Genomic DNA, 24,569 nt, shown 5'->3' with positions numbered 1-24,569 from the left:
ACTCCGAGTGCAGGGACTGCACCAGTGGAGGCCTGAGTGCACTTACAGGGCTCATCAGTCCCCAGAATCCCAACCATGTCTGGGAGGTGGGGCCTGGCCTGCTGCACCCCAAGGTCCTCCTCAACCCTTGGTGCTGCTGCCCTGCTGCCAGTCTCTGCACAGAAGCTGCTGGGGCACTGCAGGGCCCGCAGCGCCTCAGGCAGAGCCATTGCCACCACCTGTGCCTCAGACACCTGGGCTGCAGATATCCCTCTCAGGAGGGGCCATACAGGTGTGTCCAGGTAGGGCACAGGGCACCTTGTTGCCATCGGGTACCCTCCTGAGATCCTGGCCTACAAGTATGACCCCACCTTCCCCACCCGGTCAGTTTGTGGAGGGGGTCCCAGGGATGGCAGGGGAGGGCAAGGCAGCCCCCCAGCACTGACAGCTGTGTGGTGCAGGGGGCTGGTATTCGATGCCCTGTACGGGAACCTGCTGAAGGTGGATTCCCATGGGAACCTGCTGGTCTGTGCCCATGGCTTCCGTTTCCTCAAGGGGTGAGTCTGGGAATTCACCACCCCTGGGGCAGGAGGACATTGGAGGTCCCCCAGGGTGGAGTGCAGCTCCCTGCTCCCTCCCCAGAGCCGAAATCCTGCACTATTACCCCAACAAGTTCATCCAGCGGGATGACATGAAGCGCTTCCACATCCTCAACACCCTCTTCAACCTCACAGGTGAGTGAGAGCCCCCATTGTCCTGGCCCTCCCACCACCCTGGGGTGCTGTCCCACCCTGCATCCCTTCTCACGGCCCCCTTCCTCACAGAGGCCCACCTCTATGCCTGTCTCGTGGACTTCTTCACCAACTGCTCCAGATATGTCAAGTAAGAGGGAGGTGGTGGCTGGGGGCTTGGTGTTGGATCAGACAGGTGTCGATCTTGGGGAGAGCTTCCCTTAGCAGGGCAGCCCTTTCACATTCCCTTCCTGCCTGTTGCAGCTGTGACACTGGCTACAAGCACGGGAACCTCTTCATGTCCTTCCGCAGCATGTTCCAGGATGTGCGCGAGGCCATGGACCACGTCCACCTCTCGGTGGGTGCAGGGGGCAGGGGGCTTGGGCTGGTGGGTGCTGGCAGTGCTGGGGTTTTCCCACCACGCACCCCCTGGGAGCTTTTAGTGGTGGTGGCCAGCCCCACCCCATTCCTCCTGCAGGGCTGCCTCAAGGAGAAGACGCTGGAGAACCTGGAGAAATATGTGGTGAAGGATGTGAGTTGTACAGACCCTAGGGACCCCTCTTCACTCTGCGCCCCTCAGTCACCTCCACGCTCCCCCTCACTGACTTGCCCCTCACTAGCCCCGTGTGCCGCTGCTGCTGAGTCGCATGAAGGAGGTGGGGAAGGTCTTCCTGGCCACCAACAGTGACTACACCTACACTGACGTGAGTAGGGGTGTCCCTGTCCCCCACCTGCATGGATAACTGCCCTGCACGGTCCCCCCTGCCCTGCATGGGGGAGGCAGAGGGGCTGTGCTGAAGCACAGGCAGGGTCTGCCTTGCCTGGGGGCAGCAGTGATGATGCCAGATGTCCTTGCAGGCCATCATGTCCTACCTGTTTGACTTCAGCAATGAGGACAAGGTGAGTCTGTCCCCATTGTGGGCTGCCTGGGTATTGTAGCAGCAGGCCCCTGAACAGGGTAATAATTAGCATTGACTCCATGATTCCAGAAGGCTGATCAATCACTTTCTTATACTATACTGTATTATACTGTGAGAAAACCCATCACCCTTCAGACAGTCCAGACAGTCCGATACGGCTTTTTCCAGATTGAATCCAAACACCATCACCGCAGGCCAGTTAAGAAATCACCCCTTGTTAAACAAATCTCCACAGCACATTCCACATGTTCACAACAGCAGGTGCAGCAAGTGAGGATAAGAACTGTTGATCACTCTTTTCTCTGATCTTCTCACAGCCTCCCCCAGCACAGTGCCTGGGAAAGCTGTGCCTGCTGCTCTCCGTGGAGAGAGCCCCAGCCACAGGTGCGGGGGCACCCATCACATCTAATCTTAACAGGCATTATAACTCCCCAGGATTTTCCTGGGAAGCTGTGAGAAAACCTAGATAAAATATTTAAAATAATTATTATCTCTCTTTCCACACATGTTGTTTACAGATACGATTTTCCGGAGTTTGCTATTCCTAATTCATCAATAGAGTGAGAGGTTTTTACTCCAGAACCAATCCAGCCTTGGTTTAGCGAGTCGGGTTATAAAAGCTGCACCGTTTCCTCCGTCCAGCGCCTCGGATGATGATTCTCCACCTCTGCCGAGCGGAGTCTCTGCTCCGTCCCTGACTCAACGGCGAGCCCTGCAGAGCCCGCGTGGAAGCGCAGCCCTTCGGCACCGGACGCCTCTCGAGGTAAGGCTGACTGCGCCGCGCGCCGTTTGTCCCCTTGGGATCGCGGGCATCGGCCCCGGGAGGCCGCGAACTGAGTAAGGGACGGGTTTTCCCAACGCAGCAGACTGTCCGTCTCTTGGAGTGGGAGCCTGCTGAGGAGTGGGTTTTCCTTAAAAACGGGGAAGCAACATTGCACAGATGAACAGGTGACTGTTTCTGGGTGGAGGAATCTGATAGCTCTCACGAGACTCCCTGTCTCTGATCAAGCACTTTGCGATCTTTTTATTTTGGGCCAAAATCACGGATCCATGGCTCAATGGAGATGCTGAGCCAAGGCTGGGGTTGGGAGAGAGCAGGAGAAGAGTGTGATGAGGCCAGGAGCACTGCCTGCTGGGACTGGGTGGGTGACAGCAGGGCTCCCCCACCTTCCACAGCTGCAGGGTGGTCACTGTTCACAGCACCTGCCAATCCCCTTGCCAATCTCTTGCCTGGTACCGTGTGCTGCTACCTGCTCCAAGTGTAGGCACACAGTTCTCCTCTGCAAAGTTTAATTAATTAATTTTATTTAAAAATAAATTAAATTTATTTAATTTAAAATAAAAATAAAATAAATTTATTTAATTTATTTCAAAAATAAATATGCATTTGTTATGTAAAACATTTTAAAACAAAATTTAAAACATTTATTATTTTAACACATTTATAAAACAAAATGTATATAGTTATTATATTTTTAAAACAAAATTTGTATGGTTATTTCATGCCCAACCCTCGGGGGCTCATGGGTGGATATGAACTCAAGCCCTCCAACTCTGTCACTTCTGGCAAAGCCTTGTTTTTCCGGAAGAAGAAGAGAGTCTCCTCCTCAGCAGCCAGGATTTCACTGAGAGATGACACCACAGGGTCATGGTCGTGTAGCATCTCTGGATAGCGACTCCGAGCCCACTCAATCCTCAGGGAACGCCGCACAGGGGTTAGGAATTTAAATTCTGGGTGTTCCCGGAATTCCCTTCCTCTGTGGAGAGAAGAGCCTCGGGTAAATCTTGCAGAGGACCACTGGCATGCAAGGGTGTATGCTGCCCGGAGCAGGAGGCTCAGCCTTACCTGGATGCTGACGTCACCTGTAGTTTGACTGAGGGGGGGAGGGAGGTCATGTGCCTCCCCACCAGGCCTGGAGTTGACGCTATAGGATGCCTCTCAGCGGGACAAGGTGTTGTAGGCTCCCGAGGAGTGGCTTCTTCTTCCTTTGCTCCTAGCACAAATGGAAAAGTGTTGTTGTTATATTTCTAGAGTCCCATACCTTCTTTCGGTGTTTTCTTATGGCTGTAGATCTTCACAGCACAGACTCCTTCTTCTGCATGTTGTTCTTTCTTAGTCACGGCTCCTTCCAGGCTCTCCCTGACTGGCCAACCCACCCCCTTTTATCCCAGCTACCTTCACTAGCCACAGCTGCAGCCCAATGAAGGACATTGCAGCTGCAGCCCATGAAAATCAACTGGGACCTACCGGGGCAAGGCCTATATGCAGATATTGAAGTACAACACAGATATTTTTCTGGGACTCAAAGGCCACCTCTACTATAGAAAAAGGCAGCACAGTTACAGCACTGGCTAGGGGTTACACCTCGGCACTCTGAACAGGGGCAGGGTGCCTGCCTGCAAAGGCTTGCAGGGCCAGGACCCTCCCTAGCCCAGGCAGGAGAGCAGTGTCCCATTTTTCAGATCAGGATTCCAGAGTTTCACCACACTCCTTAGGAGGGACACGAGGTGCTGGGACAGACTGTAAACCATGTTGCCTCCAGGTTGGCAACACCTGGGAGCGCCCATGCTCATCAACCCCACAATGCTCAGGTTACCTTCCAGTTTCGGTCCTGCATCCTTCAAAATATTGAGAGCCACTTCTCCGAGATCTTTAGCTGGCTGCAGGAAAAGCAGAACATGGGTCAGGGCAGGTCTGGCATGGGAATGGAGACCAGAGTTAGAGAAGAATGGGCGGAAAGGCTTTTGCTGCTCAGCCTGTGCTGAGGATAGGAAGAGGCTGCAGTATTCCCCTTTGCCCAGTGGGATCCATCAGCACCCAGCACAGCTGGCCAGGTGCCCACCCTGCATGGGCACATCCTGCAGCATGGAATGGGACTGGCAGCTCTAAAAGACTGTTTCACCAGTGACTAATGCTGCTAAACTCATTCCAAAACCCGGCCCCTGGATCTTGTGGAAGCCTTCCAGAGCAGAGGCAGGGAACACTCACCTCAGCCCCAGCGCTGACTGCTTCTCTGTACAGCTGCAACACATCAAAGGGGCCACTCCGGGCCAGCAGCTTTGCACTCTCACAGCTCACAGCACTCTCCAGGAGGAGGCCCTCAAACGTCTGGCTTTGCAAATCTCCTGCATAACTGTGGGTGATAAAAACTGCCCTGCCTCTATCTTGCCCTTGGATAATTTGGTCTAGTATTCCAGAGGGGTGTCAAAGGATAGAATGCAGTGCTGGCATAACTGGGGCCAGTAAACCCTGGAGCAGGGCTAGTGGTCTGTGTTGGTCTGGTCTCTCCCTTCTCCCAGTCAGCCCACTATTGTATTCATATTGCTGTTATTATATTTCTCGAGTGCTATACCTTATGAGCAGTTCTTCTCAGCAGTGTTGTTCCTGCTGCCTCACCAGGGCTCCTCCAAGGCTCTCCCTGACCAGAAAGTCCAGCCCCTTTTATCCCAGTTATCTTCATTAGCTACAGCTGCAGCCCAATTAAGTACATCACAGCTGGAGCTCATTTAGAACAACTAGGATTGGGGCACAGCCACTTACACAATACATATATTTTACAAGGACTCCTACTACAGCTCACTGCCTGCCTTTGGCCTACCCATAACTTTATGAGCACTTGTATTTTCCTGTGTTTCCCACTCTTGCCACTGAACACTTGTTCCCAACCCCTCTTAGCTACTGGAGGGAAATGGCCCTTGTCCCCTGACATGCTCCAGGAGAGAAGAAGCTCATTCAAGCAGCTCCTTCCCTATTCTCACCTCCTCAATGAGCTTCAGGCACTCGGTTGGCTTGACCTTTCTGCAGGATGGTATGACCGCCTGCTTCATAAGCAACCTCATCGGCGGCCGCTTGTATATCCTGCCTTTGGCTGCCAACCACTCCTCCAGCTGTTTCCTGTCCAAGGACAGAGAAATCACAGTTACCACAGCAGGCAGCAGCTTGGCAAGAGCTGGCTGTTTTTCCTCGGAGTCTTCCTTTAGCCAACTTCAGCTGCTTAAAAAGAATCAGTATATCTATCTCAGAAACACACCTGAGCTCTAGGACTGGGAGAGGAAATCACACTCAAACCGAAGCCTTGAGGCTGAAGCAGGAGAGTGGCCACACACTCTCTTTGCACTTACTGAAGTGGTGGGAGAGAAACCCAAGGTGCCACCCAACATTATCCCCAACCCCTTCTTTTTCAGGCCATCAACCCCCCCACAAGCTTTTGCTCATAAAAGACTTTGGACTCCATTTCCAGCAGGATGGTGCTGGCTCACTCAGAGCTGCCCCTTACCTGCGCTCATCGGTAGTTGCAGGACTCCTTGGAAAAGGCCAAGCATGCATGCCACTTGCCTTTGGCAGCTCTGGTTTAAGCTGCAAAGGCTGGTTACTTATATTTTGTGACATGCTCCTTGATTCTGGCAAGGCTTTCCTGTATTTTTCTTCTTTAGTCTGGTGGTTCTATAAAAGAAACACACAAAACTCAGGATGAAAACCTTCCAAACATTCCTCCTTCCCCCAACCAAGTTCCCAATGCATCAAAGTAAGACAAAACCTTGGACTCTCAATTCAGTTGCCACCCCTCAGATCACCAACTCTCAGTCCATCACTACCCTTCAGATAATCAATTCTCAGTTTATTAAGAGGAGAGGAGTCCTTCTTGTGCCGTAGGCTTCCCCTGGAAACCCAGTTGAAACTGTGTGTGTTACCATGTCACTCGTGGCACTGCCCTGAGAACATCTGCCATCCTGACATCTTCCGTCCATGTCCAGTGCTCTCACTGGGGTTTTCCTTTTAAGGGTGCTTTGTCCAGTTCCAAAAAGAGCACAGTCTCTCACCTTTGGGACACCTGTACCCCCCCCCAAATTTCACCCTCTGGGGCCAAGGGGTCTCAACACTGAACTCTCTTGGTTCTGAGCCATTGCCTCCCCCTGGATGCAGTCTCTGTGTCACAGGAAACATAATTCTGTCCATGGCTATACAAGAAAAGTCCAGCCAAAGGCCACTCAATCATCTCCTGCCACCTAGAATTCTTCTCAACTTCTCTTGGACATCTTTCACTTGCACAAACTTGCATCAACTTGCATCACACTTGCCCATTTGCTGCTATTCATCCCTATCTCTCTTCTCATTTAGGAGGAGGATCAGCATTTGTAACGTTTCAGTCATCCAAGAAAAGGGTTAAAAATCTCAAGCTCTGCCTGTCCAGAACTCCCACGCGGCCCTGCACCCTCCCCCTTCTCCTTCTCAGCCGACCTGCTATCAAATTCCAGGGTGGCACAGGCACAGGCACCGGCTCTCCCCCCCCCCCCCCGTCTCTCTCTCCTGGGTGGGGATGGCTGCCCGATGACTCTCCAGTGATCCTCCACCCTTCCATCCTGCAAGGGCCTCTTCACCTCCCCTCTCTGTCCAAGGCCCTACCTCACCCGGCCACATGGCTTCCCCTCCTGCGCCCAGCCCGCAGCTGGGCAGGGCAGCTCTGAACCTTTCCCTGACCAGAACCAAAGAGAGCTTTCCTGGGAGTCGTCTGCTTCTGACCTCTGTGTTCTCAGAGGCCTTTCCATGTCCTCAGTGGCCACTGGGAGAGTTATGCCTCTCTCTGTTCAGAGGATATGTGATTACCACATAGCAAAGCAGCTGTCAACAGAACAATAACACAACAGCCACCGGGACATGGGCACAGGAGCAGTCTCCCAAACTGAAACTCATAACTAAGCTAAACTCCTTTGAAAAACAGCTAGTTTGACTCATTGTCAGCTATTTAGCAATCTGTGGTATGTCCCCCATTTGGAGTCAGGATCTCATGACCCTGACTTGGGGATGTGGTTTTCAAAGTTTTCTGAATTGCAGCCAGGATGAAAAATTGTTATGACTAAAGTACGTTCTCTTGTGACCCTATAAGCAGTGATCCTGAGTGAGACCTTGTGAGCTGTGTGACCAGCATCTCCTGCTGAGTGAGGCTTCTCAGAGCCAGCAAACTCACATTTGCTGTACTCGGAGGAACATTTGTGTTCTGGTTTCAGATTGATTGATTTTAGATTTTAGCTTGCTTTTTGTCTATGTGCTTTAACCATCCAGTAAGTAAAGTGAAGCTTGACAATGAATTTTGTTGTACTTTCACTTTAATATTAAACCTGCTTTTGCCTTTGCCAGTGATTCTTTAAGCAACCACTCACTTAAAGCATGAAAGATTCAAAAGCTTCCTACTTACACGCTTGAGTTTAGATACCCGTCCTGAGGGTGGGTTTACAACCACAGATTCTTTAAAAACGATCTGTAAAAGTCCAACAAGTTATCAGGTTATTTAACAAATTATCAGGTTATTTATCAGCCACAAGAAAGGCAGAAGGAATTAAGTATCTAACCCACTGCTGGTTGTCTGAGACACAGGAGCTTAGGAGCAGCTTTTAGAAATCAAAAACCTGTCAAGGAATACTACTACATACCGACTGCTTCGGCTGTTCTTCTCTGTACAGTCTGATGTAGAGTGGCCTTGGAACTGCCCACGCTTCGAAGGACAAGTCGGGAGTCTTCAGATTTAACGTTCTTGATGTTGCTTATTTTTCCTTATCCTGAAAATTTTTTTTGACCCGACAGAGGTCTGTCCAGCAAGGCAGCCAAGGGCACTCTCACCTCCCACTGGGCGGTACTCTATTTTTATACTAAAAACTACGTACATATGTATACCTTTCTTTCCCAATATCTTTCACCCATAATGCCAAGTGCACATGCAAGACAAACCAATCCCAAAGTGCCAACATCACCACAGAAAATGGAGGACAAGAAGAAGGACAAGACACGCCCTGATCCCTCCATCTTGTCTCTCAACCCTCCTGTACCAAAATCCTAAAATCTATATTTCCACCCTGTAAATACTTAATTCTTACACCATTGAGGACAAGAGAGCCCAAGTGACTCTCTTGTCCTCAAACAACAGGTGGCACATTCCTTTCAGGGTAAAAATCCAACCACCAGGGGCTTCTGGCAACATTCCAGGATTTCTGAGGCCCCCCAAAGGGTTGTCTCGGTAACTCTGGACATCCGGAGTGATGTGCTGAGTTCCCACAACATACTATTAATTCTTTTTCTTTTGTGTGGCAACAGAAAAGCAAGCCTCCTCCTGGAGAGTGTTGTGAGCTGTGGTCAGGCATGGTCAGCTTCCTGCTGGTACACACACTCATCCATGTCATGAATGAAACAAACAGGGCAGGAGACTTCTTCTCCTTTTAATGCCTTCATTAAAAGTGATCAGCTCGGGATTGGGCAGCTCGGACAGGTCTGCAGTCTCCTGTCGTGTCTCCCAGGGCAAGGAGGAGGAGGAGGAGGGTATGCGCAGCTTTGTCCACGAGGGGCAGAGCCGGGGGTGCGGTCCTCGTGGGAGCCTTTAGGGTGTGGTGGCCGCTCAGATGTTGTTGTTCGCAGCTTTGCCCTGTCCGCTCCCGGCGTCGGGACGACTCCCGCGCTCAGGGTGAGAGGGACTACGAAGGTGTTCAGCATCTCTGCAGGCTCAGCACTCCGTTCCTGACGTCCATACATCACTCCAGTCTCTCAACTCTTAGTTGGCTCGTTGTTTTGGGGTCTTTTTTAACAAGCTAGAAGCAGTAGCTTCTCATGGCATGCTGGTCCTGGAGTTATTTTGCATATTCCCCCCCCAGGTCTCTTCTCCTCACTGTTTGGGGAGGTTCCCACCCTTCACTGTCTCGGAGAAGGCCCATTAACTCGGCCCCAGCTAGGCTTTTACTATTACAAAAACAACTATTAACGACAACGACCCGTAATTACCATAACACACAAGCAGCACCCCAGCAGCAACAGTGGTAACCTTCTTCTCACAAAAAAATTAGCAGAATTTTTGTTCATAACAATGAACAGCTTTCTTAAGACCCTTACCCTTCTCCTTGCAGGGTGTCCATGCTGAGGACATCTCAACAGTGCTGTCCCTCGTGCCCCAGGCAGAGAAATTTACCAAATTCTGCATCTGCCAAGAAAAGCTGCTGGCCCGGAGTGGCCCCTTTGATGTGCTGCAGCGGTACAGAGAAGGAGTCAGCGCTGGGGCTGAGGTGAGTGTTCCCTGCCTCTCCTCTGGAAGGCTTCCACCTGGAAGCAAGCGCAGGAGTTTGTTCTTGATTATTTACACATGCTAATTTTTTTATTTCATTTGAAATGTTTCTAGTAATTGCATTCTTTATTTTTAATACTCCCTGGAGCCTGATGACTTTGTTTAACATAGATATTGGGGTCTGAACTTGGCTTTTACAATTTTAAATTTTCTCAATTTCTATTTCACTTTGCTTGTTCTGTTTAGTTTTTCCCCAATCATTGTATATAGGAACTCATCAACTTGATCCAGTTCCTTTGGGTTGATGAGCGTGGGCACTCCCTGGTGTTGCCAGACTGGAGGCAACACTGTTTACAGTCTGTCCCAGCACCTCATGTCCCTCCTAAGGAGTGTGGTCAAAGTCAGGAATCCTGATCTGAAAAATGGGACACTGTTCTTCTGCCTGGGCTAGGGAGGGTCCTGGCCCTGCAAGCCTCTGCAGGCAGGCACCCTGCCCCTGTCCAGAGTGCCGAGGTGTAACCCCTAGCCAGTGCTCTAACTGTGCTGCCCTTTTCCTTTTGTGCCAGGACAAAGGAAGAAGACCCCAGACAAGACGACCTCAGACAAAACACCTTCTCTTGGTGTTTTCTTATGGCTGTAGATCTTCACAGCACAGACTCCTTCTTCTGCATGTTTCTTAGTCATGGCTCCTTCCAGTGGTCTTAGCAGTGGTCTTGGCACGCGGACTCTTCCAAGATGAACACCTCAACATTGTAACGGACTCTATATTCGTGGCAAGGCTCTGCCTAGCCATGGCAGGACCAGGTGTGTCAACAACTGCAGCAGCCCTAATGCTGGAAGAAGCACTCTCCTCGCGACAGGGCACCGTGTCAGTCATTCACATCAACAGCCACAACCCAGTCAAAGGTTACTTCCAGACTGGCAACGACAAAGCGGACGCCGCAGCAAAAGGCATATGGACGTTGCAGGAAGCTCGTCAGCTGCACGAGTCACTCCACATCAGAGCCAAAGCGAAGAGATGTGAAATCTCCACAGCGGACACAAAACATGTGGTAGCCACTTGCCCTCATTGCCAAAAGTCACCCCTATGGAGCTGTGGGGTCAACCCGAGAGGTCTCAAGCCTTCAGAGATCTGGCAGTCGGGCTTCACCTGGTGTCAACTGCTGAAGCCCCGAGCATGGCTTGCAGTGACAGTGGACACTTATAGCGGAATGATCATAGCCACACAGCACCACAAAACAAACTCCAAGGCCACAATTCAGCACTGGCTGACAGCCATGGCTTGGCTTGGTATCCCCAAGCAGATCAAAACTGACAACGGTTCCAATTTCACCTCCAAACCAGTGCAAGAATTCGCCTCAAAACGGGGCATCACATTAGTGCAAGGTATCCCGTATAACAGTACCAGGCAGGCCATAGTTGAGAGAGCAAATCAGACCCTGAAAACCAAGCTAGAAGTGTTGGCAAAGGCAGAGGGCTTTGCCAATTCCATTCCCCCAGGAGATCAGGCGCGTATACTGGCAACCGCTTTGCTAGCACTGAATCAGTTCCCTAGGGGAGATGAAACAAAAACACTGGGCCGCCCGAGCGCTAAAGGAGGGCCCACAGGTTGTAATTAGAAACGAGCTAGGCGAATGGGAACGGGGCTGGAGGCTGATGCTCAGGGGGCAAGGGTACGCAGCTGTCAAAACGGACGGCAAAATCAGGTGGTGTCCACTTAAGTCAATCAAGCCCAACCTTCACAAGGAGCAGAATAAGACTGACAAGAATTGCAAGTTTCTGTTTACAGGACAGGCCACCAGTTCTGTCCAGGCTGGCTAGTGGTGCACTTTACTGAGGGGTGGTATGGTACGGTGAGTACCATATTTCTTACAACTGCCCTTTTAACCCTTTGTACAATATAATAACCAAACTAACAGTACATGCTTAACAATCTATCAACTATTTACAACAGTTTACAACCTATTTTTGACAGCACCACGGCATGGTGTGTGATGCTATGCCACATCTGGCCATGCCATGCCATTCCATGCCATGCCAGCACACCATGCTGACAACCTTGGATGTTAATGGCTTGCTTTTCTGAGACCACACACTTACACTCGGCTGGACACCTTGCGGCAATTTCCCTCCCCCAGTCCTTCTCCTGGAATTTCAAGGTAACAAGCACAGGTTGCCTTCTCTCTCCCCATCTCCCGAGGGGGGCGGGTAGAACACCTCTCGTGCTCCTCCATTCCTTCAATTCCTCCACCCTTGGGCCCCTCAGGGTCAGGCCTACCTCCCCCAGGCCACGAGGCACTCCTCTCTCCTACCCAGCAGCAGACAGCCGGACAGGGGAGAGCTCTGACCTCTTTCAGAGCAGGAACCCAAGAGAGCTCCTAGGTGAGCAGCTCTGGTTCTTAACGCCTGTGTTTTCTCAGAGGCAGATCTTATTTTCAGTGGTCGTACCAAATGCCAATCTTAAAAACTGAGCATCCATTGGTGGTTTGGTGGTAGTGACCACAGCATCCCAAAAGTCTCATTTCTGGTCAGACAACCACAGATACATATTTATTGTGTGCCAAACCCTCCCCCCTACATCTGAGGGGCAGCAAGAGCAGTCAGGGGAATGTGTACAAGGCAGCCTGCTCCTGCTGGGAACCCTCAGGGGCTCTTGGGTGGATATGAACTCAAGCCCTCCAACTCTGTCACTTCTGGCAAAGCCTTGTTTTTCCGGAAGAAGAAGAGAGTCTCCTCCTCAGCAGCCAGGATTTCACTGAGAGATGACACCACAGGGTCATGGTCGTGTAGCATCTCTGGATAGCGACTCCGAGCCCTCTCAGTCCGCAGGGAACGCCGCACAGGGGTTATGAATTTAAATTCTGGGCGTTCCCGGAATTCCCTTCCTCTGTGGAGAGAAGAGCCTCGGGTAAATCTTGCAGAGGACCACTGGCATGCAAGGGTGTATGCTGCCCGGAGCAGGAGGCTCAGCCTTACCTGGATGCTGACGTCACCTGTAGTTTGACTGAGGGGGGGAGGGAGGTCATGTGCCTCCCCACCAGGCCTGGAGTTGACGCTATAGGATGCCTCTCAGCGGGACAAGGTGTTGTAGGCTCCCGAGGAGTGGCTTCTTCTTCCTTTGCTCCTAGCACAAATGGAAAAGTGTTGTTGTTATATTTCTAGAGTCCCATACCTTCTTTCGGTGTTTTCTTATGGCTGTAGATCTTCACAGCACAGACTCCTTCTTCTGCATGTTGTTCTTTCTTAGTCACGGCTCCTTCCAGGCTCTCCCTGACTGGCCAACCCACCCCCTTTTATCCCAGCTACCTTCACTAGCCACAGCTGCAGCCCAATGAAGGACATTGCAGCTGCAGCCCATGAAAATCAACTGGGACCTACCGGGGCAAGGCCTATATGCAGATATTGAAGTACAACACAGATATTTTTCTGGGACTCAAAGGCCACCTCTACTATAGCAAACGGCAGCACAGTTACAGCACTGGCTAGGGGTCACACCATAAGGCTAAACCTCCTGCTCCAGGCAGCACACACCCTTGCATACCAGTGGTCCTCTGCAGGGTTTACCCAAGGCTTTTCTCTCCACAGAGGAAGGGAATTGTTGGAAAACAGAGAATTTAAATTCCTAACACCTGTGCGGCGTTCCCTGCGGATTGAGAGCACTCGGAGTCACTACCCAGAGATGCTACAGGACCATGACCCTGTGGTGTCTCTATCAGTGAAATCCTAGGTGCTTTGGAGGAGACACGCTTCTTCTTCTGGAAAAACAAGGCTTTGCCAGAAGTGACAGTTGGAGGGCTTGAGTTCATATCCCCCCAAGAGCCCCTGAGGGTTCCCAGCAGGAGCAGGCTGCCTTGTACACATTCACCTGACTGCTCTTGCTGCCCCTCAGATGTAGGGGGGAGGGTTTGGCACACAATAAATATGTATCTGTGGTCCAGGTAAGGCTGAATCGCCTGCTCCGGGCAGCACAGTTACAGCACTGGCTAGGGGTTACACCTCGGCACTCTGAACAGGGGCAGGGTGCCTGCCTGCAGAGGCTTGCAGGGCCAGGACCCTCCCTAGCCCAGGCAGGAGAGCAGTGTCCCATTTTTCAGATCAGGATTCCAGAGTTTCACCACACTCCTTAGGAGGGACACGAGGTGCTGGGACAGACTGTAAACCGTGTTGCCTCCAGGTTGGCAACACCTGGGAGCGCCCATGCTCATCAACCCCACAATGCTCAGGTTACCTTCCAGTTTCTGGCCAGCATCCTTCAAAATATTGAGAGCAGTTTCTCTGAGATCTTCAACTGGCTGCAGGAAAAGCAGAACATGGGTCAAGCCAGTTCTGGCATGGGAATGGAGACCTGTTGTAATCTTCTCAGCAGTGTTGTTGTAACTTCTGTGCCGGGGCTCCTCTCCGACCCTCTCTGAATGTCACACCCCCTTTTATCCTAGCTACCTCCACAGGCTACAGCTGCTGCCCAATCAAGGACATCACATCTACAGCCTACTTAACTAGGATCAGGGCAATACAATACAGAGATCTCTGCCATACACATGTTTACAATACATATATTTAGTCAGACCCCCACAGAGACCAGAGTTAGAGAAGAATGGGCGGAAAGGCTTTTGCTGCTCAGCCTGTGCTGAGGATAGGAAGAGGCTGCAGTATTCCCCTTTGCCCAGTGGGATCCATCAGCACCCAGCACAGCTGGCCAGGTGCCCACCCTGCATGGGCACATCCTGCAGCATGGAATGGGACTGGCAGCTCTAAAAGACTGTTTCACCAGTGACTAATGCTGCTAAACTCATTCCAAAACCCGGCCCCTGGATCTTGTGGAAGCCTTCCAGAGCAGAGGCAGGGAACACTCACCTCAGCCCCAGCGCTGACTGCTTCTCTGTACAGCTGCAACACATCAAAGGGGCCACTCCGGGCCAGCAGCTTTGCTTGGCAGATCCAAAATTTGGCAAATTTCTCTGCCTGGGGCACAAGGGACAGCACTGTTGAGATGTCCTCAGCATGGACACCCTGCAAGGAGAAGGGAAAGGGTCTGAAGAAAGGTGTCTATGGCATGGATGAGTGTGTGCACCAGGAGGAAGCAGACCGTGCCTGACCACAGCTCACAGCACTCTCCAGGAGGAGGCTCTCAAAAGTCTGGCTTTGCAAATCTATCTCTCCCTTGGATAATTTGGTCTAGTATTCCAGAGGGGTGTCAAAGGATAGAATGCAGTGCTGGCATAACTGGGGCCAGTAAACCCTGGAGCAGGGCTAGTGGTCTGTGTTGGTCTGGTCTCTCCCTTCTCCCAGTCAGCCCACTATTGTATTCATATTGCTGTTATTATATTTCTCGAGTGCTATACCTTATGAGCAGTTCTTCTCAGCAGTGTTGTTCCTGCTGCCTCACCAGGACTCCTCCAAGGCTCTCCCTGACCAGAAAGTCCAGCCCCTTTTATCCCAGTTATCTTCATTAGCTACAGCTGCAGCCCAATTAAGTACATCACAGCTGGAGCTCATTTAGAACAACTAGGATTGGGGCACAGCCACTTACACAATACATATATTTTACAAGGACTCCTACTACAGCTCACTGCCTGCCTTTGGCCTACCCATAACTTTATGAGCACTTGTATTTTCCTGTGTTTCCCACTCTTGCCACTGAACACTTGTTCCCAACCCCTCTTAGCTACTGGAGGGAAATGGCCCTTGTCCCCTGACATGCTCCAGGAGAGAAGAAGCTCATTCAAGCAGCTCCTTCCCTATTCTCACCTCCTCAATGAGCTTCAGGCAATCAGCTAATACGTTGTTTGCCTTGGCTCGGAAGTGCTGCTCTGGATTGTCTTTTTTCTCGGTTGGCTTGACCTTTCTGCAGGATGGTATGACCGCCTGCTTCATAAGCAACCTCATCGGCGGCCGCTTGTATATCCTGCCTTTGGCTGCCAACCACTCCTCCAGCTGTTTCCTGTCCAAGGACAGAGAAATCACAGTTACCACAGCAGGCAGCAGCTTGGCAAGAGCTGGCTGTTTTTTCTCGGAGTCTTCCTTTAGCCAACTTCAGCTGCTTAAAAAGAATCAGTATATCTATCTCAGAAACACACCTGAGCTCTAGGACTGGGAGAGGAAATCACACTCAAACCGAAGCCTTGAGGCTGAAGCAGGAGAGTGGCCACACACTCTCTTTGCACTTACTGAAGTGGTGGGAGAGAAACCCAAGGTGCCACCCAACATTATCCCCAACCCCTTCTTTTTCAGGCCATCAACCCCCCCACAAGCTTTTGCTCATAAAAGACTTTGGACTCCATTTCCAGCAGGATGGTGCTGGCTCACTCAGAGCTGCCCCTTACCTGCGCTCATCGGTAGTTGCTGGACTCCTTGGAACAGGCCAAGCATGCATGCCACTTGCCTTTGGCAGCTCTGGTTTAAGCTGCAAAGGCTGGTTACTTATATTTTGTGACATGCTCCTTGATTCTGGCAAGGCTTTCCTGTATTTTTCTTCTTTAGTCTGGTGGTTCTATAAAAGAAACACACAAAACTCAGGATGAAAACCTTCCAAACATTCCTCCTTCCCCCAACCAAGTTCCCAATGCATCACAGTAAGACAAAACCTTGGACTCTCAATTCAGTTGCCACCCCTCAGATCACCAACTCTCAGTCCATCACTACCCTTCAGATAATCAATTCTCAGTTTATTAAGAGGAGAGGAGTCCTTCTTGTGCCATAGGCTTCCCCTGGAAACCCAGTTGAAACTTTGTGTGTTACCATGTCACTCGTGGCACTGCCCTGAGAACATCTGCCATCCTGACATCTTCCGTCCATGTCCAGTGCTCTCACTGGGGTTTTCCTTTTAAGGGTGCTTTGTCCAGGTCCAAAAAGAGCACAGTCTCTCACCTTTGGGACACCTGTACCCCCCCCCAAATTTCACCCTCTGGGGCCAAGGGGTCTCAACACTGAACTCTCTTGGTTCTGAGCCATTGCCTCCCCCTGGATGCAGTCTCTGTGTCACAGGAAACATAATTCTGTCCATGGCTATACAAGAAAAGTCCAGCCAAAGGCCACTCAATCATCTCCTGCCACCTAGAATTCTTCTCAACTTCTCTTGGACATCTTTCACTTGCACAAACTTGCATCAACTTGCATCACACTTGCCCATTTGCTGCTATTCATCCCTATCTCTCTTCTCATTTAGGAGGAGGATCAGCATTTGTAACGTTTCAGTCATCCAAGAAAAGGGTTAAAAATCTCAAGCTCTGCCTGTCCAGAACTCCCACGCGGCCCTGCACCCTCCCCTTCTCCTTCTCAGCCGACCTGCTATCAAATTCCAGGGTGGCACAGGCACAGGCACCGGCTCTCCCCCCCCCCCCCCGTCTCTCTCTCCTGGGTGGGGATGGCTGCCCGATGACTCTCCAGTGATCCTCCACCCTTCCATCCTGCAAGGGCCTCTTCACCTCCCCTCTCTGTCCAAGGCCCTACCTCACCCGGCCACATGGCTTCCCCTCCTGCGCCCAGCCCGCAGCTGGGCAGGGCAGCTCTGAACCTTTCCCTGACCAGAACCAAAGAGAGCTTTCCTGGGAAGCCATTAACATCCAAGGTCGTCACAAAACTTCTATGGACAACAAAACTAACCAAAATGACTCATTGTTGAAGACAGCCATGAAATATGTTTTCAATTATCATCTGTATGGCAGATAATCTTTGTCAAGTGGGCAGTTTGCTTTATCTCTCTCTTTGAGTGACCACATTCACACATCCCTGGGAGGGGACACCTGCCGCTAACAGACTATTGAAGGTCACTGCATGACTGTAAGAACTATAGCATCCCATTGTGAGATGTGAGCCCAGAGGGAGGAGCCAAGCATTGCTACCCCGATATGATCCAGACGTTTTTTGAGACACCAGCACAGCTTTCTCCACGGGATTCCCCAGAGGAACAGCAGCTGCCTCTTCTTCCACTGGATCTTCAGAGCAAGAATACAATCCTTTTCTACAGATCCCCCTGTTATGAACAAAAATTCAGTTAATATTTTTTGTGAGCCCCCTGTTATGAACAAAAATTCAGTTAACATTTTTGTGTGAGAAAGAGTTACAGGCACGCAGCCAGGTCTCTGTCTCTGCCAGGGTTCTTGCTGCTTTGTTATTGTAATCACGGGTCGTTGAGGCTTATCTCCTCTTTTGTATAAATAAAAGGCCTGGCTGGGTGGGGTGATGGCCCTTCCCCGAGGCTGTGCACTCTTCCAACATAGGGAAGACACCTGAGAGGGTGGGGGGGGGTTATGCAAAGTGACTCCAAAGACCAGCAGGCTTTGGGACCTCGACTCCAAAATGCAACGAGAAAACCCCAAAAACAACGAGCCAAATAAGAATTGAGAGACTAAAGTGGCGTCTGGACATGAGGAGCCAAGTGCTGAGCCTGCAGAGATGCGGAGCCCCTCTCGCCCTGAGCAGAGAGTCGTCCCAAAGCCGGGACCAGACAGCTGAGAAGCTGAAAGGATCAACATCTGACGGGGGACATCACGCCCTAAAGGCTCCCACGAGGACTGGATCCCCCGGCTCTGCCCCTAGCGGACAGAGCTGCGCATGTCCTCCTCCTCTGAGTCGCCCTGGGAGACGCGACGGGGACTGCAGCCCTGCTGAGCCGCCCAATCCTGAGCTGATCACTTTTAATAAAGGCATTAAAAAGGAGAAGAAGTCTCCTGGCCCTGTTTATTTCACCCCTTGCTCCAACAGAGCCACCCTTGACACTGCAGGAGGGCTGCAGCCACAATTCCAATGGGACTGCTACCAACACCCTGACCCACAGGGTGTCACGTTGGGTTCTGACTCTGTCAGTGTTGTTCTAGGGTACTGCACTGTTTATTTTATCCTTTTTTTCCCTATTAAAGAACTGTTATTTCCTGCTCCCATATTTTTGCCTGAGACCCCCTTAATTTAAACTTTATAGCAATTTAGAGGGGTGGGGAGGGTTTACATTCTCCATTTCAGGGGAGGCTTCTGCCTTTCTTAGCAGGCACCTGTCTTTCCAAACCAAGACATTCCTGCAGGCAGTGGTCTGGCAGGTAGTGGGTTTGGAGGCTCCCAGACTGCCAGAGCCAGGAGCTGAAATGAGAAAGTTTAAGAGTTTCATAAAATATGCAGAAGAGACACCATCAGCCCCTGGGAAACGCCAGCACTCAAACCATTCCTTTGCTCCTGCTGCCAGTAACGACAGACTGGTGCCAGGGTACTGTGGGGGCAGAGCCCAGACAGGAGCTGGTTCTTTGTACACAGGCCAGAGAAGGTAGACACTGGTCAGTGGGGAGAGCCAGCTATACCTCAGACCTTTACATATCATCTCATCCAAGCCCAACATCCTCCTAACTTACCTGGCACTTGTGCATTTCAGCCTTTCCTTAGCTACTTGGCAGCTCTGCAGCTGGCTCTCTGTTTGCTGCAAAGAGATGGCAGGAAATGCATTGTGCACAGGACAGTCTCAATACTCAAAGAACTCATGACACTGGATTTCTGTTACTCTCAAACAGTACATTGCACACCTCCCTGCCTGGGGAGCCTGGCAATGCTGTTCCCAGAAACTCCCTTGTACATGATATTGCCCAGAGGCTCGTTGCCACTTAAGCTTCGTGACCTTCACAGTGTGATGCCACTCAACCCCTCAGCTGGGCAGGGCTCAGTTTGCATAAGGAAAGGCTTCTACTGAGCCCAAGAGCAGCACGACCCTCCAGCACACTCCCACTCCTCCCAGACCGCGTCCCTGGGCCCGTTTCGCGGGCACCTGCCGCGGATTCACACATAGTTACTCACACCGGCCGCCCTCAGCAGCTTCCCACCGGCCCATCTGTGCCACTTCCAGTCGAGCGCTCCCACAGAACTCGGGCCTCCCCACAAGGTACCCGCCCCACGGGGTCCGCAGCTCCGCCGCACCGCAGGTCCGGCTAGCTCCGTTCTCCTCCGCCCCCACGGCCCCTGGGCCGCCTGCACCCCCAGCACCGGGACCCTTCAGACCCCGCTCCCAGGCTCCCGCTCCGAGAGTCCCTCACCCGAGGCTCACTCACCCGCCGCTCCCTCCCGCTCCATCCCGGGCACCGCCGCCGAACCGCCGCCGGCACTCCCAACAACCCTCGCGCTGCCGTTATTAGCCACCGCCTTCTTCAAAGCTACCAATGAGGAGAGCCAAGCGCCGGCCGTGGCTCTGTGATTGGCTGGGCGGGGCGTTGCCCGCGGTGACAGATGCCGCGTCGTGACAGGCCGTGTCGTGCCGTCCCGAGCCGGGCCACGCCGTGCTGTTAGAAACGGGACACGCGCCCGGGACTAAAGAGATTTCAGCATTTATTATCATTTAAAATAAGGCCTAAAGCATGATGGCCTGCAGGCCGAGCAGGAGCGTTCCCGTCGAGGGTGCTGCAGCGCCGGCGCTGGATTTGTTTTAGCAGCGATGTCCCCGATGTTCCAGGTGGAGCGGCACGGATTCACTGGGTCAGATGTCCCTTTTTATCCTGTTTTCTGTCCTTTTGTATTGGTTTCTGTTTGGATCCTTCATTTGCAGGAAGGTTTAAGGCACTTGATTGGCCATCACAGTTCTGTCCAGGCTGGCTCGTGGTGCACTTTACTGAGGTGTGGTAATGGTATGGTATGGTATGGTATGGTATGGTATGGTATGGTATGGTATGGTATGGTATGGTATGGTATGGTATGGTATGGTATGGTAAGTACCATATTTCTTACAACTACCCTTTTAACCCCTTGTACAATATAATAACCAAACTAACAGTACATGCTTAACAATCTATCAACTATTTACAACAGTTTACAACCTATTTTTGACAGCACCACGGCATGGTGTGTGATGCTATGCCACATCTGGCCATGCCATGCCATTCCATGCCATGCCAGCACACCATGCTATACTGCACCATGCTGTTCCACATGATAAGACATGGTGTTATGTGACATTGTATTATTTAGTGCTCCACATGGTACTATGTGATATCATGCCACACCTTGTAATGCCACGCTACTCGTTGTCCTGCTGCACTGTGGCCCACCATGCCATTTGCTGGCCATAGCTGGGGCAGAGGTGACAGTTTCAGGCAGCTGCCAGGGATCCACCATGGGATGCCCACCTCAGCCACCTCCCAGCTGTGGTGTGGGCACGGAGACAGAGTGGTGGAGGGTCCTGCATGGGTCAGGGTGGTCCCTGGGCTGTGAGGTGGTCCCCCATGCCCTGAATTTTCACCCAAAAAGCAGCCAAATCAGAAGGATTTTCCCATCTGTAACTCCATCCCCCATGAGTAATGAGCTGAGCCATGCTGTCCTAGAAAACTTTTTATTTCCACCTCCATCCACATACAAGTTAAAAGCAAAAATAAATAAGGGGCACAACAAGTAAGTACCAAAGCAATGGGAAGACACAATAAATAAATAAATAAATACATATATATATAGACTGGGATGGCTCGAGCCCATGGGGCCCAGAGCTGCTATTTCACATGAAATAGATGAGGAGGGAGGTTGTGTCCCAGGGGTTGTACTTAGTACATACAGCCTGAAAACCGGTGACTGCCGGTTGAGTTGGGTTGGTGCAGGGTCTTCAGCGCCCGCTCAGCTCGTAGGTAGCGATGTTCACCTGGTCTGGGGTGTTGGTGATGCCCACGGGCTGGCGGGGCTGCAGAGATGTGCAGACGAACCAGCCAGGGAAGGCGGCTGACTCGAAGCGTGTGGTCCCCTCAGCTGGGCTGTCCAGGCGGTAGAAGATGAAGCGGGTCAGCTCCACACTCTCAATATCCCTCCTGATGTCAGCTTCCTACAGCCAGAGGGGTGAAATGGTGGTCCATAGGTTGACTTTATGAGTTAAAAATTAAAAGTTCTTCCTAAAATTTGCCCTGAACCAAGACAAAGGTGGAATGAGCCCCCAGCCCCACAGAGGACAGACTGCTGGGACCCCTTGCTCACCTCCAGCTGCAGCACAGGCTTGGTGCCACTCATCACACATGACATGTAGAGCTGGTAGCCCTTGATGCCCAAGGCCACTGGCACCCTCCCAGAGCCTGGAGCGCCCTGCGATGACCGGGGACGGTACAGAGCAATGTTGAGCTTCACTGCAGAGAGAAGGGACAGGTAAAGGGGTGCTCCTGGGCTTGTGGGGTGGCTCCTGGGTGGTCCAGGGTTTGGGGACAGGGACATTGGGGTGGGACCATATGCTCTCACCTTTCTGTCCAGCAGAGGGTCCCTGCAGGTGCAGGGCCACCAGCTGGGTGGGTGACTCCAGTACGAAGCACTTGTGGTCAATGTCCAGGATGTCGAAGGACTGGGAACGAGTGTAGCGGAAAACGGGTGCCCTGGTATAACTGCCCTTGATGCACTGGAAGGAGACGGGCTCTATGGGGAGAGAGACAGTCAGGAGGATGCTGCTCCCAGCTCCAAGAATGTCCCCCAAGAATACCCTCTGGCTGGGGTGCCAGCACTGACATCACCCTCATACCGAAAATATCATCCAAGAAGCTGCCAAGGTCACTGTCTGCAAAGTCCTTGCGTGCTGGCTGCTTCAAGAGCTTGGTCACAGCCACCACCAGGATGGCAGCCTGGCGAAAGGTCCTGGAAAGGGGTCCTTTTGTCACTGTCACCTGGATGCCCACCCCAGGCGATGTCCCCTCCAAGTCCAGCCGGGGCTTCTGGGGAAGAAAGGGGATGTAGGGTGAGAGCCTGGCTTCCATACAACACGGACCCCACCACTCCCACCACCACAGCCTTACCTTCTGCGGGCACAGACAGCTGGGACCATACAACGTCTCCTCGTTCAGGCTGAAAGGCAAAGGGACGTGGTGAAGTCAGGGTCAGGAATGCAGCCTCACATCCCCAAAGTCCTCTCTGGCATGTCTGTTCTTACCTGCTGCTCTCCAGTGTGTCCAAGTCAGGGACGAATGCCATTGCCACCACTGACTGAAGAGTCCTGGGCTGAGACTTCACAGCACCTGCAAACTTCTGAGGCACTTATTTGCCTGCTCCTGCCTGTTCTGCCTGCAGTGCTGCTTGGCTGCTCTCTGAGCCCAGTGTCAGCGTGCCTGGTTTTCAAGAGCCTGTAGAAGGAAGTGCTGTCAGAGTGGGATTTCCAGGTTTCGCAACGCCTGGTTTTGCCCAATTACTCTGTTGAGACTGGAGGGCTGGGGGGGGGGCTGGTTGCCCCCAAGTAGTGCAGTGGGGAGGCAGAGCATGGAGCAGAGCGGGGGATACTCCAGGACCAGATATGGGTCAGAGCTGGGGATGAGCCAGAGCTGGGTTGTGGGGCACAGCAGAAGGATGCTCCAGGGCTGGTGTGTGGGGCAGAGAGTGGAGGGGTGTTTGGCGTTGATGTGTGGGGCCTCTGACCATGTGCCAGTCTGCCATTTGGTTGACACAGCAGGAGTTGGAATCACTCAGAGCCAGCTCCGACCCCAGTCCCAGCGCCAGCCCCAGCCCAGCTGTGACAACACTGTCACCGTTAGGGCCGGGGACTGTGGGTGTCCCGGACGTGGCCGGTGATGCAAGCGCTGCCTCTCCACCATTTCCCCACAGCTTCCTCCCGTACTGCCCAGACCCCTGGTGCCATGGCCAGCTGTGCCTCCTATGTCACCCCTCTTGTCCGCACTGCCCCAACACCAGTGGGTGCAGGACCCTGCTGAAATAAATAGGGAAGGAGATCTTTCTCCTTTTTAATGCCTTTATTAAAAATCAGCTCAGGTGGGGAGAACTGATGGGTCGCACTCACGCTGCCACTGCTCCCAGGAGCGGCACGGAGGAGGAAGAAGAGTGCAGCTGTGTCTGCTGGTCTGCAGTCAGAGCTGAGGCTTCCATCCTTACAAGAACACCAGAGGATCCCCAATTTTTGGGTTTGACATTCGAGGTCCTCTTTCTAGCCGACATCTTTCAGGTTAGGGTGAGGGGTAAAAAGGGTCTTAGCGGATACTGGATGCTGTTCCTCACGTCTAGGCATCACTTTGATCTCTTAATTCCATGGTGGCTCGGGTTTTTTAGGGGTTTTTCCTGCTAGATTTGTTGAGGGGTTTCCTCATTTGCATGCCAACCCCGATGTCCCCTCCTCTTCGTAGTCCCGGGTACCAAAGGGGGATAACTAACCATCAGGAACAGGTAATTAAAGGAAAACTATTAACAACAGAGGATTACAATATGAAATTATTAACAACAAATACTTAGAACTCGAATTTGGCAGCAATTCGCTTAACTTGTGAACTCTGTAACCTTTAATAACTGGACAACTTTTCTACTCATAACACTGCTGTCCGCTCAGTTTCTTCTGACCTGGGGACATGGCCTTCAGAGACATGGCCTTTAGGGGCCTTCCTCATCCTCACCTCCATCCGGTGTGCCGGAGATTGCACCATGCTGGGAGGGCCGGGGATGTGCGTGGCCAGGCTTGCGTGGACTCGGGCTGTTGGGGTGTTTTCCTGGCACCCGTTTCACTTCCTGAAAGTGCCATCCAGCCCTGCACACTCCCGTGCCCGAGACTGGCACCACCATGACTCACTGCCAGGAAATTGCCAGAAAAGCAGAGTTCCCAGAGCACCTCCTGTGCCCTGCTGGGCATCCCACATGGCTGGATATCCGCAAACGCCTGAGGTGCCCCGGAACAACGGGTTCTCCACGATACAGTGGTGGTCCCAGGTCATGGCAGAGGCCCCCAGGGCACGGTTGGGATCCTGAAGCCATGGTGAGAGTCACCAAGCCACGATGAGGGCTGAGACCATGAACCATGGTGGGTGTCCCCGGGCCATACAAGGTATCCTGGCCGTGGTGAGAGTTCCCCGGCCATGCCGGGGGTCTCCGGTCCGTACAGCGGCCGCCAGGCCCGACCCCCCCACCGCTGCACGCCGGCCGGCGCAGACGCATTGGGCCGGGGTCGGAGGGCGTGGCAAAAGAGCCGCAGTGACGCG

At 52.2% G+C, this 24,569-nt stretch overlaps 4 protein-coding genes across 6 annotated transcripts; 1 reads left to right on the top strand and 3 right to left on the bottom strand.

Annotated features, from left to right (window-relative positions):
* Nucleotides 1–299: 299 nt before the first annotated feature.
* Nucleotides 300–10,375, top strand: LOC135456856 (5'-nucleotidase domain-containing protein 4-like). The gene is made up of 11 exons (XM_064730984.1): nt 300–362; nt 441–536; nt 622–713; nt 804–861; nt 975–1,068; nt 1,189–1,242; nt 1,331–1,414; nt 1,569–2,014; nt 2,149–2,393; nt 9,518–9,673; nt 10,239–10,375. Exons 3-8 carry the CDS (start codon nt 671–673, stop codon nt 1,647–1,649), a joined length of 414 nt encoding a protein of 137 aa, XP_064587054.1. The 5' UTR covers nt 300–362; nt 441–536; nt 622–670; the 3' UTR covers nt 1,650–2,014; nt 2,149–2,393; nt 9,518–9,673; nt 10,239–10,375.
* On the bottom strand, nt 2,959–9,604 carry LOC135456855 (cytoskeleton-associated protein 2-like). Of its 2 annotated transcripts, none has more exons than XM_064730983.1 (7): nt 8,060–9,496; nt 7,825–7,887; nt 5,908–6,074; nt 5,390–5,525; nt 4,228–4,291; nt 3,477–3,624; nt 2,959–3,387 (listed from the first exon to the last, which is right to left on the bottom strand). In XM_064730983.1, exons 3-7 carry the CDS (start codon nt 6,018–6,020, stop codon nt 3,126–3,128), a joined length of 723 nt encoding a protein of 240 aa, XP_064587053.1. In that variant the 5' UTR covers nt 6,021–6,074; nt 7,825–7,887; nt 8,060–9,496; the 3' UTR covers nt 2,959–3,125. The 2 variants fall into 2 exon arrangements, with proteins under 2 accessions (XP_064587053.1, XP_064587052.1); XM_064730982.1 differs by lacking the exon at nt 8,060–9,496 and adding an exon at nt 9,504–9,604 and having other exon boundaries at nt 3,111–3,387.
* On the bottom strand, nt 9,684–19,788 carry CKAP2L (cytoskeleton associated protein 2 like). Its single transcript, XM_064730981.1, has 9 exons — nt 19,698–19,788; nt 19,011–19,075; nt 17,514–17,644; nt 15,996–16,162; nt 15,421–15,613; nt 14,527–14,682; nt 13,901–13,964; nt 12,649–12,796; nt 9,684–12,559 (listed from the first exon to the last, which is right to left on the bottom strand). The coding sequence occupies exons 4-9, from the start codon at nt 16,106–16,108 to the stop codon at nt 12,316–12,318; spliced, it is 918 nt and encodes a 305-aa protein (XP_064587051.1). The 5' UTR covers nt 16,109–16,162; nt 17,514–17,644; nt 19,011–19,075; nt 19,698–19,788; the 3' UTR covers nt 9,684–12,315.
* A 1,287-nt stretch (nt 19,789–21,075) lies between these two features.
* Nucleotides 21,076–24,568, bottom strand: IL1B (interleukin 1 beta). 2 transcript variants are annotated; one of them, XM_064730948.1, is made up of 7 exons: nt 23,991–24,568; nt 22,529–22,718; nt 22,395–22,443; nt 22,124–22,313; nt 21,850–22,020; nt 21,595–21,740; nt 21,076–21,445 (listed from the first exon to the last, which is right to left on the bottom strand). In XM_064730948.1, exons 2-7 carry the CDS (start codon nt 22,567–22,569, stop codon nt 21,233–21,235), a joined length of 810 nt encoding a protein of 269 aa, XP_064587018.1. In that variant the 5' UTR covers nt 22,570–22,718; nt 23,991–24,568; the 3' UTR covers nt 21,076–21,232. The 2 variants fall into 2 exon arrangements, with proteins under 2 accessions (XP_064587018.1, XP_064587017.1); XM_064730947.1 differs by having other exon boundaries at nt 22,124–22,443.
* Between the last annotated feature and the right edge of the window lies 1 nt (nt 24,569).

Source organism: Zonotrichia leucophrys, chromosome 22, assembly GCF_028769735.1.
Source record: "Zonotrichia leucophrys gambelii isolate GWCS_2022_RI chromosome 22, RI_Zleu_2.0, whole genome shotgun sequence".
Lineage (NCBI taxonomy): Eukaryota > Metazoa > Chordata > Aves > Passeriformes > Passerellidae > Zonotrichia > Zonotrichia leucophrys.
This window is presented reverse-complemented; position numbering and strand designations above follow the sequence as displayed.

Excerpts from the sequence above, each read along its gene's own strand:
- IL1B (XM_064730947.1), bottom strand. The coding sequence starts at position 22,569 with ATGGCATTCGTCCCTGACTTGGACACACTGGAGAGCAGCAG. Across the intron at positions 22,444-22,528 it reads GACACACTGGAGAGCAGCAG|CCTGAACGAGGAGACGTTGT; the intron begins GTAAGAACAGAC and ends TTTGCCTTTCAG. Across the intron at positions 21,741-21,849 it reads ACCCTCTGCTGGACAGAAAG|TGAAGCTCAACATTGCTCTG; the intron begins GTGAGAGCATAT and ends TTCTCTCTGCAG.
- LOC135456855 (XM_064730982.1), bottom strand. The coding sequence starts at position 6,020 with ATGTCACAAAATATAAGTAACCAGCCTTTGCAGCTTAAACCAGAGCTG. Across the intron at positions 4,292-5,389 it reads GCCTGAAGCTCATTGAGGAG|CCAGCTAAAGATCTCGGAGA; the intron begins GTGAGAATAGGG and ends CTTTTCCTGCAG. Across the intron at positions 3,388-3,476 it reads CAGGTGACGTCAGCATCCAG|AGGAAGGGAATTCCGGGAAC; the intron begins GTAAGGCTGAGC and ends TTCTCTCCACAG.
- LOC135456856 (XM_064730984.1), top strand. The coding sequence starts at position 671 with ATGAAGCGCTTCCACATCCTCAACACCCTCTTCAACCTCACAG. Across the intron at positions 1,243-1,330 it reads AGAAATATGTGGTGAAGGAT|CCCCGTGTGCCGCTGCTGCT; the intron begins GTGAGTTGTACA and ends GCCCCTCACTAG. Across the intron at positions 1,415-1,568 it reads GTGACTACACCTACACTGAC|GCCATCATGTCCTACCTGTT; the intron begins GTGAGTAGGGGT and ends ATGTCCTTGCAG.
- CKAP2L (XM_064730981.1), bottom strand. The coding sequence starts at position 16,108 with ATGTCACAAAATATAAGTAACCAGCCTTTGCAGCTTAAACCAGAGCTG. Across the intron at positions 15,614-15,995 it reads GCAACTACCGATGAGCGCAG|GAAACAGCTGGAGGAGTGGT; the intron begins GTAAGGGGCAGC and ends GTCCTTGGACAG. Across the intron at positions 13,965-14,526 it reads CAGTCAGCGCTGGGGCTGAG|CCAGTTGAAGATCTCAGAGA; the intron begins GTGAGTGTTCCC and ends CTTTTCCTGCAG.